The 12,027-nt window shown below is 50.6% G+C and overlaps 1 protein-coding gene across 1 annotated transcript; it reads left to right on the forward strand.

The window, feature by feature from the left end:
* On the forward strand, positions 1 to 1,725 carry LOC133752810 (UV excision repair protein RAD23 homolog B-like). The gene has a single exon (XM_062183116.1). The coding sequence runs from the start codon at positions 1 to 3 to the stop codon at positions 1,723 to 1,725; it is 1,725 nt and encodes a 574-aa protein (XP_062039100.1).
* The last annotated feature ends 10,302 nt before the right edge of the window (positions 1,726 to 12,027 follow it).

Here is a 12,027-nt window from a genome sequence, read left to right on the forward strand (position 1 = left end):
ATGGACGGGCGAGGCCGTGCACCGCGAACGGGTGGCGAAGGAACGTGCGGGCGTGGGAGGGCCCCTCTCGGCCACCGTCACGCGGGGAGCAACGGGTACTCCTCCCTGGGGGGGGGGGGTGGCGGAGCCACGGCGGCCATCTTGAGCCCAGGGGCCCGGGCGCTGCGGAGGCCAGGGCTCACGAGAGAAGGCCACCGCGGGCAGAGCTCGCCGGCCAGGGCCGTTGGCACCCGCACCCGCAGAGTCCCCAGAGCCAGAGCCAGAGGCAGAGTGAGGAGTGCGGCGGTCCCCGCCCCCCAGGCCTCACGCCCGCCCGCCTGTCCGCCCGCCCGGCGGCCAGCACGCGCCCCAGCCCGGGCAGCCGACCAGGCCGCGGCCCTGCGCGGCGGCGCCATGCGCCTCACCCTCCAGGCCGGGCCGCAGCTCACCTTCCACATCGACATTGACCCCGGCCAGACGGTGAGGGCCCTCAAGGAGAAAATTGAAGCTGAGCAGGGCAGAGAGGCCTTTCCGGTAGCGGGGCAGCAGCTCCTGTATGCGGGCCGCGTCCTGCAGGATGACGCTGTGCTCAGAGACTGTCAGATCCCCGAGCACCACGCTGTGACGGTCCTGGTGGCCAGACCCAAGGCGGCGACCACAGCCACAGCCACAGCTCGGCAGTCCCAGCCTGCCACCACAGCCAGGCCCCCTGCCCGTGCAGCATCGGCTGGTGCTGGGGCCCCAGCGCGCGAACCTGCCTTGCCCGCCACATCTCCGCGTGCCACGTCCGCGCCTGCCACTTCCACGCGTGGCACGTCCTCGCCTGCCTCTTCCATGCGTTCCACGTCTGCGCCTGCCACGTCCACGTGTGCCACGTGCGCGCCTGCCACTTCCTCGGGTGCACCTGCCTCCGTGTCAGCATTCAGTACAGCGTCAACTCGGCCTGCACCTGCTGGCGCACCTGCGTCACATCCAGCTGCAGGGCAGTCGGCAGGCCCGCCAGGGGCTCCAAGCCCTACACCAGATGATGCCATCGCGGGACCCTCCTCTGGGGCCCAGCTGTCTGAGCAGGCAGCAAGGGCGCTGCTGACACGTCCGTCTTCCGAGCAAATGGTCGCCGAGATCGTGTCCATGGGCTACGAACAGGAGCACGTCCTTGCAGCCCTGAGAGCCAGTTCCAACAACCCTCACAGAGCCGTGGAGTATCTTTTAATGGGACTCCCCGGAGACAGGGCAAGTGCGACCGAGATCGAGCCCTCTCATGCCGGTAGCCGCAGAGCTGGTCGGTCTTCAGGGGTGGCGGCAGGTGCAGCGGCTGCGACATCGGGTTCTGGAGGACACCCCCTGGATGTCTTACGGAATGCACCAGAGTTTCAAGTGTTGAGACAAATCATTCAGCACTTTCCGTCTTTGCTTCCAGGAGTGCTGCAACGCATATGTCCACAGGATCCTCTATTACGTAGGCAATTTAGACAATTCCAAGATTATTTGGTTCACATGCTAACTGCCCCAGTGGAAGAAGCTGGTGATGAAGAAGGAGGAGGTGGAGGTGGCAGTGTGGGGACCACAGGATCATCAAAGGATTCTAGCTATGTTGAAGTAACACCTCAGGAACATGCAGCTATAGAAAAGTTAAAGGCAATCGGGTTTCCTGAAGGACTTGTGATACAAGTATATTTTGCTTGTGACAAGAACTTGGTCTTAGCTGCCAGTATTCTCTCTGAGCTGGCCTCGGAGGAGGACTGAAAGTGACTATCCTCTGGCTCACACTTCCCACCGATGCATTATGTTTTTGTCTACTACAACGTCTGGGATGACTTGGTCTCCTACCCACCACACTCGGCATCTGGTACCATATGTTGGGGCTGGTGCAGGAGTCATGATGATGCAGAGCTGGGAGAGATACCCTGGCTGTTTTTTATTGGTCCTTGATAAAACAATGTTACTTTTATTAGCTTTCCCTGTTTTCAGTAGACTACATTCCACCACTGTATCCAGACTATAGCCAGGGTAATGCCTTGCTTTCTATTTCTTTATTTCAGTTGGTTTTGGAAACAGTGTTTGCTCCATAGAAATTTTTTTTTAATTTTATTTACATATTTGAAAGGCAGAATTACAGGGAGGCAGAGAGAGGGAGGGAGGGAGGGACAGAGAGAAAGTCTTCAATCTGTCGATTCACTCTCCAAATGGTCGCAACAACTAGAGCTGGGCCGATCCAAAGCCTGGAGCCTGGAGCTTCTCATGGGTTTCCTACATGCATGTAGGTGCCCAAGGTCTTGGGCCATCTTCTGCTACTTTCCCAGAGAGAGAAGTCTTCAGTCTGCCGATTCACTCTCCAAATGGCCACAACAACTAGAGCTGGGCTGATCCAAAGCCTGGAGCCTGGAGCTTCTCACAGGTTTCCTACATGCATGTAGGTGCCCAAAGTCTTGGGCCATCTTCCGCTACTTTCCTATGCCATAGCAGAGAGCTGGCTAGGAAATGGAGCAACCAGCCCTAGAACCAGCACCAGTATGGGATGCTGGAACTACAGGCAGTTGAGTTATTTGCTTTGCCAGAGTACTTGCCCCACTCCCTAGAATTTATGGTCCATTTCATGGCAACTAGGGAATGCCTTCATGAAATTACCAACAATGTTGGAGCACCTGCAAGCAGAAATGACTGACTATTGATGGTTGTTGCTGCTTCACATAGGTGTGAAATTACTATATAAGGAACCTCATGCTTTCCTGTGACATATGTGGGGTAGGGGAGGAGGGAAAGGAACCAGTTCTTCATGTGAGAATACGTAAATTTATTTTAAAAGATCTCGGGGCTGGCGCTGTGGTGTAGTGGATAAAGCCAACACCTGCAGTGCCAGCATCCCATATGGGCTCTGCTTTGAGTCCCAGCTGCTCCACTTGTGATCTAGCTCTCTGCCATGACCTGGGAAAGGAGTATAAGATGGCTCAAGTCCTTTGGCCCCTGTGTGGGCTTGTCCTGCAAGGCCCACACTGTCAGGATGGTGGGGGGATGGCATTCTTCAACAAGAAGCACCAGAGACTGTTTCAGTGAGCATGGCTGTTTATTAACAGTTAGCCACAGGCTTTTATAGGGCAGGCAAAATACAGTAGCTAGTTCAGGGTAGCAACACTAATTCTAGAGGATAAAGGCAATACTAGTGCTTCTACCTGTCTCCAATCAGCTTGAAGCTCACGTGGTTTACATAGTCTTCCAGGTGGTCTTATGTGGCTAGGCCACACTTGGGAGCTGTTTACCTAGTTGACAAGCACAAGGCCCCTCAACAGGAAGTGGAGTGGGGGAAATGTGCCTGGGGTCTCTGCTGCCTAACAGCAGTCAGGTCATGTGTGGGTCTCAGTGTGCTGAGCCCTGACCACGGTCTTTCCCAGGAGGCATGCTATGCCATGCCCTCTTAAGCTTCTGCATGGGCCAGGCAGGCAGTCTCCCAGCCAGGCACAGGATCACCCATATGTCCCCCCTCTGTTTTAGGCCAGACTATCTTGATGGCCAAAATCTTTGCCAGTGGAGCAGCCTTTTGCTCGGCAGACGGGACTCAGCTTAGTGTGGCATGGAAAAAATAGATCAGTACACTGCAACCCACGATGACCACTACTGTAGTCATCAATGCATAGGGATGGAACCAAAATTTCATGAGTCCCTACCAGTAACCAACCATTCCCTATGTAAACGTGGTAACCGCCAGGATACAATGTGGGTGGCATTAGGTTTTGGGTTAAATTGAAGAGTGCCTGAGAAATACCCCATCCCGAGGGCCCCTGATACAGGCTGACAAGTAACGATATCAAGTTTCCCATTCTAAGGTGGGCACATTGGTGATACAAACAGCTGTGAAGTGAACATGCTGGGGACGCATGGTTGGATGAGGGAAACTGGTGACAGCTGCACTGTAGTGACAGTGAATATACCAGCAGTGTTGATCAGTCCAAGGGCTCTCAGTCCACTGTACCAGGTGCCTGATGGCATCCTTGATTGGCTGCTTCCAGGGTCCTGTCCAGTTACTGTGTATTTGGGCAGGAAGTCAAATCGCTGGGGCCGTCTTGGGACCCAGCCTGGTCACAGGCAGCCTGAGAGTTTGACTTCATTGTTGCACAGTTCAGCAACCCCAGCAACAAGCACGTTGTATTGGGGGTTGGAGACAGGCATTGAACTTGGTCCACCAGACCCCTGAGTTCTCCCCATGTTACCTGATGTTGAGAGGGGGCAGGCCACATCCACTTCCAGTGTCTCTTCATCAGCGGCTCGTTTAGCGGAAAGGCACTGAAGCTGGCTTGTCGGAGGGTTGGTTTGCAGAGACTGAGGTCCAGGGTTTGACATTTTGGGCTGGTATCCACATAGACTGTGGAACGATCTCTGGAAAGACACAAGTGAAGCCTCTTCCCATTGTTATGAGGGGATCAGGCCCCTTCCTTTGTTGGGTGGTCAGGTCCCTCCATCTAACCAGAGGCAGTTGGATTTGGCTCATAAGGGGTCTCCAGTATCTTACTGCTGGTGGCTCTCCAGAGGGTAAGACTTCTAAGAAATTTAAGGTGAAAAGCACAAAATTACCATGCTCATGGTAGGTACTGTAGTCTTCCCTATGTTTTTCAATCATAGTCTTAAGGTTCTGATGTTCTCTTTCTACAGTGCCTTGGCCCTGGGGTTATAGGGTATGCCCATGATATGACCAGTGGCATACTTAATGCAAAAAGAGGCAAATGTGTAAGCAGGGTCCTTATCAGTTTTTGTGGAAAGTGGGTGTCCCATAATAAGAAAGCAGGACAGGAGGTGAGCAATATACTTAAGGGTGTTTTCACCTGTGGAAGGAGTTTCCATTATAAACCCCGAATAAGTGTCCATCGTTACATGGAGGAACTTTTGTTTGCCAAAGGAAGGGAAGTGAGTAACATCCATTTGCCACAGAGCATTGGCCTTAAGGCCCCAAGGATTAGCCCCCATTGGTTGTAGTGGTGCAAAAGGCCAAAATGGGGCACACCTAGCACAATTGACAGACTATGTGTTTGCACTGTTGGATGGGTAGGTCAGAGAACAAAGCAGCAAGGGAGTGGGCTGATTGATGAAACTGAGAGTGAGGATCTCTTGCAGTGCACTCGGCGGTGAGCACACTGGGGCAGGTCAGCATATCAACCTGTATATTAACGGGAAGATAAAGGACTGGGCAGACTAGAGTGCGCTGTGATGTATTGAACAAAGAGTGGAGATGTGCGGGCTTCCAGTAGGTGTTGTAGTGAGGCAAGAAGGGTGTCTAAAGAGGAAGAGAGAGCCAATGTACAGTAGGCATGAGGGAGTTGGGGGAGGAGTTGAGTGCAATATATGCTGTCAGTGAAAAAGTTGCAGGACCCAGGAGTCAGGCATAGAGCATGATAGATAGCAAGGAGCTCTAGAAACTGTGGGGATCCTGCAAGGCAGGAGCAGACAAACTGAGTCGATTGTTGCTTGGGGATAAATTTGACAGTAGTGATGGTTTCAGAAATGCTAGTGTCTGTAAAAACAAGCGGGGCTTGAGGATTGGGTTTAGAGGAGATAACAGAAGGAACAGAAAGGGGCAGCAGGTGCATTACTTGGAGAAGTTTGCTTGAGGGCATGTGACTACCTATCCGGTCAGTATAGCCAGCCAAGGCAGTCATAAGGGAAGCATCACTGAGGAGAGCAAAATCCAGCGACGACTTAAGAAGCGGGATAACCAGGTGATCGGGCTTACAGCCAAACTGTCCAACAGTACAATCGTAATTTTATAATAAGAGAAGAAAGCCTATAAAGAGAAGACTGGAGCTTTGACATGGCTTTGGGGGACAGATGGGCCCAACCAAGACATTATCAGGAGGCTACAGCATGCCTGTGGATGTCCTAGCAGAGCCCAGAACAATGGCCCAGAGTTCTTTTTGTGGATCCCAACTATAAAGCTGTAGGAAGCAAGGGATTGGTTAACTAGGCTGAGGGCACACTCAGCTTCCTCAGTAAGCTCTCTAGGGGAGGTGGGATCAGGGTCCCTGCATAGACACGTAAAATGGGGGGTAAGTTGTTAACTTTAGCCAAGGACGAATGCAATTTATGTGTTCCAACTGGACCTGTAATTCGTTTAAGGTAGCTTTTTTTGAGATAAAAATGCGGGGTGGAACAGGGTGAACAGTGTAGGGAAGCATCTCAGTGCGCAGGAGGTGAAAAGGAAGAGTTCTGGGACTACGACAAGGTCTATGGCTTGGAGGTTTTGTACAGCTTGAGGGAAAGCTCCTAGAACCAGCAGAAGTGATCCATGTAGTGGATGATATTTAAGCCAGTAATGACAAATAAAGGTGAGCCTTAAAAACATAAATTTGGCAAATGGACAAGCTGTTTTCATGCCTTGTGGCAAGACTATTCACTGAAACCTTTGCCCTGGGACTGTGTTACTGGGCACAGATACTGTGAAGGCAAAATGCTCCCTATCCTCAAGTTGAAGGGGGATACGAAAAAGCAGTCTCTCATATCCAGAATGCGAAAGACACAACCAGTGGGAAGCACAGTAGTTATGGGGAGTCCAAGCTTTGTGGTGCCCATTTTTGTCATGTGAGTATTGACAGCCCTCAAATCATGGAGGAGCCAGATGGAAGACGTGGATTTTTTGTGGATGACAAAGATGGGAATATTGTAAGGGCTAGTTGGGGGTTCTATATGACCCAAGTCTAACTGTTGTTGAGCCAAAGCAGTTAGATGGCTTAGCTTTTGTTGAAGCAGGGGCCACTGTTCTGCCCACATGGGAGTATCATGAGTCCATTGTAATTTGATGGGGGATGGCATGAACAGTGGCCCCTAGAATTGGGGGGGTGATTATTGAATTTGGGGGACTCATGGCCTGTTTGTAGAAGGTCTTCCAGACAAAACTTATCAGTAGTTAGCATAGCTCCCATGCTACTAAGCAGGTTGCGACCAAATTACTACCCAAGCCTCTAGTTATCAGCGACTGCACATGGCCCTTTGTCCCTCTGGGTCTCTCCAAACAATAGGGTGTTTTAGCTGACAACGGGGAGAAAGTACTGCCACCACTCACACATCAGGGTCTTGGATAGTTTCCCACTCTGAGGGAACTTCCTTGTCTCTCATTATGGTGACACCTACACCTGAGTCAGCTACACCCTGAAGACCTTACCATTAAACCAAACATGTATGCGAGGCTTGATCTGTGACTCCAGAGGAATGGTCCAGTAAGCCCTAGGGGCATCTATTCCTATTTGATTGGATCGTCCAGCATTGGGGTGGCAGGATGGTTCCCCTTGAGATGACGGGGCTCCTGCTTTGGAAGAGCAGGCCCCTTGCTGTTCACATTCATCTTTGTAAATAGCCCTCCATTTTAGAAAGTCCACGGGCTCCAGAGAGGTCCTTCCAGTCTCGGGGGCAGTTAAGGCCAATGGCTATGGTCTCCAATAGTTGTTCAGTGTAGGGGGAACGAGGACCATTTTATGTACTCCTCACGCAAATCCTTGAGTGTGGAATGACAGTGGCCATTCCACTCCTGGGGGCATTGAGAGGTTGGCAGAACATTGAAGAGGAAGGCCTCAGTGAGCTTACCTGAGGGAGAAGTGCAGATCCCCATGCCAGGGAGGGAGGGGGCAGTGGGCTGAAAAGTGCCCAGGAGTCAGAGCCCCAAGGCGGGGATGCAGCAGAAGCTGCTCCAGGAGGAAAACAGCCTCAAGGAACCCGAGTGGCAGGGTCAAGGGTGCAGCAGGTGCGCACCTCGAAGGGGAGGTGGAACCTCTGGCCAGGCAGGAGCTTGTGGTTTGGGCTGGCCCAGCAGGACCCGAACCTGTTTATCTGTAGGAGGTGGGGCTTGGAGGCAAGCCTTTTGAAAACAAGGGAGGGGGTCAGGTACCAAAAGGAGGAGGCTCTCCCTATGCCCCAGGAGGAGGAACTGATGGCCAAGTTAACAGGGGCCAAGAATAGGTGGGAGGGGAGACTCAGGGGAGGGAGGGAGCAGAAGCCAAGGTGGCCCCTCCCGTTTGGTCCCCTATCTGGCCTGCAGCCCCTGTGTTTTTAATCTTTGGTCTGGTGGGGAGGTTCCGAGTCAGAATCACTGTCAGAGTTGGGGAAGGAGGAGCTCACTGATCAAACTCCGTAGATCTTGCAGAATCTGAGGCAGAACACGGAGGTCTGCCCAAGGCGTGGATGTCAGGAAAACGGCAGTAGGGGGCGCTAAGCATTGCAAGATGGCAGTAACTATAGGGTAAAACTGGAGGGGGACAGGTATGTTGGTGTCCACCCCCCACTGTTGGGTGGCTTGTAAGATCTTATCCCCGTCGAAGGGATCATAAATGTCTACTGCCTCAAGCCAGGGACACATGCCCGCAGCAGTTTCCCCAAACTTTTCAGTTTCCTTCCTTTTTTAGTTTAAGGCCATGTAAAGCCTGTAAGAGCTTAGGCCTGGGGTCCTTACTCGGTGTCTGGCCAATAGTGAGGGGCGAAAGTAAGCAACAACCAGAAAGCAAAAGAAAGAGCTCAGACGATAGAATAACAGACAGACCAATTCAATGGGGTGGTCGCAGGGGAGCAAAAGAAAATCCTCATAGGGAGCCAACGACTGTGGCAGGGGCCCTTAGAATGGGACAAAGGGAATGGGGGAAAGGGAATCTGTTCTTCATATGACAGTACGTAATGTTATTTTAAACGTTCTTTATCATTGGAATGAATGTGAGACCCGTGTAACCTACTTCAAGTAACTGTAACAGTATAGGCATAATGATGTTGCTGTTACACTTGGTTTTCTTTGGTTTCCTTTCAGGGAAAATGGCACGTGTCACATATCTGTGTACTCAACAGTTGATAACAATAAGGTTTTTAAATGTTTTTACTCATTTATTTGAAAGCTGTAGTTACAGACAGAGAGTGGGAATTAAGAGGAGAAGGTCTTCCAACAACTGGTTCACTCCCCAGATGGCCACAATGTCCAGAGCTGAAATGATCAGAGGCCAGGAGCCAGGCTGTTCCTATGGCTGTCCCACATGGGTGGAGGTGCACAAGCACATGAGTCATCTTCCACTTCTTTCTCAGGCCATGAGCAGAGAGCTGGATTTTTAGAGGAGCAGCTGGGACTCAAACCGTGCCCTCATGACATGCTGGCCCCGCAGGCAGAGGCATAGCCTACAATGCCACAGCACTGGCACCGCAATCAAGTTTTAAAACCACACTTGCATGTTTGCTGTGGACGTGTCCCACTGTGAATTTATCACCTTTGAGGCCCATGCACAAGAACAGCATTCCCTCCCCTTCTCTCTTGCACTTTCATGCCCAGAAATGTGATTGGGAGCATAGTATAAGTCAAACAGCTCCCTGTTTAAAATACCCACTGAATGCTGATCCAATGTTCAGATGGTATCTGTAAGTACTTTGCTTTATTAGAGAAGTATCTATTACCATTAAAGTTTCCTGTGAATGTTGCTGTCAACAAGAGTAGGCAGTAGTATGTTATTTGTCTTTGGGGACTGGCTTATTTCACTAAGTATGATGGTTTCCAGTTGCATTCATTTTATTGCCAACGACAGGATTTTATTTTTTTTTTTTACTGCTGTGCAGTATTCCATGGTGTACATTTACCATAATTTCTTTTTTTAAAATATTTTATTTATTTATTTGAAAATCAGAGTTACACAGAGAGAGGAGAGGGAGAGGGAGAGGGAGAGGGAGAGAGAGAGAGAGAGAGAGAGAGATCTTCTATCCGATGATTCCCAAACCAGCTGCAGCGGCCAGAGCTGTGCTGATCCAAAGCCAGGAGTCAGGCATTTCTTCTTGGTCTCCCACGTGGGTGCAGGGGCCTAAGGACGTGGGCCATTTTCTACTGCTTTCACAGGCCATAGCAGAGAGCTGGATTGGAAGTGGAGCAGCCGGGTCTCGAACTGGTGCCCATATGGGATGCCGGCCCTCCAGGCCAGGGCGTTAACCTGCTGCACAACAGTGCCAGCCCCCATCATTTCTTTTTTTTTTTTCGGTTCTCAAGGAACTTTATTCGTGGAGACAGAAGGAAAGGGCAAGGGGAGAGGAGAAAGGAGGAGGAGGGGCGGCCCCTCGCCCAGATCCCAATGTTCCTTTATATCCCAAGTCCCGTGGAGCATGTGCTCCACAGCCAATAGCGGTTCTCTTCATGTGCAGTTTATGCTAATATCGTCCAATCCGATGAAAGGGCACGTATAGCCTCAGGTCAAAAGCTCATCTGTTTCACCTGGTTCCTCCTAGTTTATGCAGAGTCCATCCTGTTTCATCTGTTTCACCTGGTTCCTCCCAGTTGTTTATGCAGAGTCCATTCTGTTTCAACTGTTTCACCTGGTTGTTTTCATAGGACTTGTGGTCGACCAATTGCTGCAAGTTATGTGGATACAAAAATGAGGAGGTTCCCACAGGTGGCCAGCCTGCGGTTCCCCACAGCTCCCCCTTTTTTGTTATTTAAGGCACAAAGTCGTGCCTGTCTTAGGTTCCCAGCGATGCGCCACCTGCTTACCTATCATCGAAACATTGGGAAGCATGTCCCAAGTTCTGTCTTAGGTTGCTAGGGGCACTCACCAGTGATTACCCGTCTTTGGCTACCGCTCCATCATGCCAAGCCATATCTGTTGCTATCATTTCTTAATATCCCATCATTTCTTAATATCCAGTCTTCAGTTGATGGACATCTGTGTTGATTTCCTATCTTACCTATTGCAAATTGAGCTGCAATAAATATGCGAGTACAGGTAACTCTTTCATATGCTGATTTCATTTCCTTTGCCTAAATTCCCAGGAGTGGGGTGGCAGGGTCATATGGTAGGTCTACATTCAGAATTCTGAGGTATCTCCATACTGGCTGCCACAGTGGCTATACCTGTTTACATTCCCATCAACAATGGATTAGGGTACCTCTTCCCCCACATCTTGGCCAACATTTGTTGTTTGTTGTGTTGATTTCTGCATGAAAGACATTCTAACCAGGGTGAGGTGAAACTTCATTGTGGTTTTGTTTAGAGGGATAGTGACCTGAAATTTTTTCATGTGTCTGTTGACCATTTGAATTTCTTTCTTTTTTTTTTTTTTTGACAGGCAGAGTGGACAGTGAGAGAGAGAGACAGAGAGAAAGGTCTTCCTTTTGCCATTGGTTCACCCTCCAATGGCCGCCACAGCCCGTGCGCTGCAGCTGGTGCACCGCACTGATCTGATGGCAGGAGCCAGGTGCTTCTCCTGGTCTCCCATGGGGTGCAGGGCCCAAGCACTTGGGCCATCCTCCACTGCACTCCCTGGCCACAGCAGAGAGCTGGCCTGGAAGAGGAGCAACCGGGACAGAATCTGGCGCCCCAACTGGGACTAGAACCCGGTGTGCCGGCGCCGCAAAACAGAGGATTAGCCTGTTGAGCCGCGGCGCCGGCCTGAATTTCTTTTGAAAAATGCCTGTTCACATGGAAAGCCAAGACACTGTGGCAAAAAGTGTCCTACATGAAGGACCTCGGTGGTTGGGTCCCCAGTGGAAAGAAGAGGTCTTCAAAGAAGGAGGTACTTTTCTCTGAAGGGAGGAGAAAACTTCCAATTTACTTATGGTCTTATCTAAATACTGATACAGTTTGTGGGTTAAAAAGGCTCCCACAGCCTAGGCAGCTCCTGTCAAGAGCCTTGGGTGATCACTGACGACATATATAAAGTTCTTACTGCTAAATGTACAACAGGAGTTTCTGTGCACTCTAGCTCCCATGTAGGACCTCTGTCCTCATAGAGCTGTATTATAATTATGCCTAAATGCTTGCAAAAGATGTGTCATTCTTGGGTGCTTCTTTAAAGTTAATTAAGTTTCTAAAAAAAAAGTGAAATTAACTTCAAAATGCAACAACTTGAACATTACTTGTCTCCACCGATGAGGAATGGTTTCTTTGGTTGTCCTTTCCTTGTGCAAATTTTTTTTTGACAGGCAGAGTTAGACAGTGAGAGAGAGAGACAGAGAAAAAGGTCTTCCTTTTTGCCGTTGGTTCACCCCCCCAAATGGCCGCTGTGGCCAGCGCGCTGCGCCAATCTGAAGCCAGGAGCCAGGTGCTTCCTCCTGGTCTC

Source organism: Lepus europaeus, chromosome X, assembly GCF_033115175.1.
Source record: "Lepus europaeus isolate LE1 chromosome X, mLepTim1.pri, whole genome shotgun sequence".
NCBI classification, from domain to species: domain Eukaryota; kingdom Metazoa; phylum Chordata; class Mammalia; order Lagomorpha; family Leporidae; genus Lepus; species Lepus europaeus.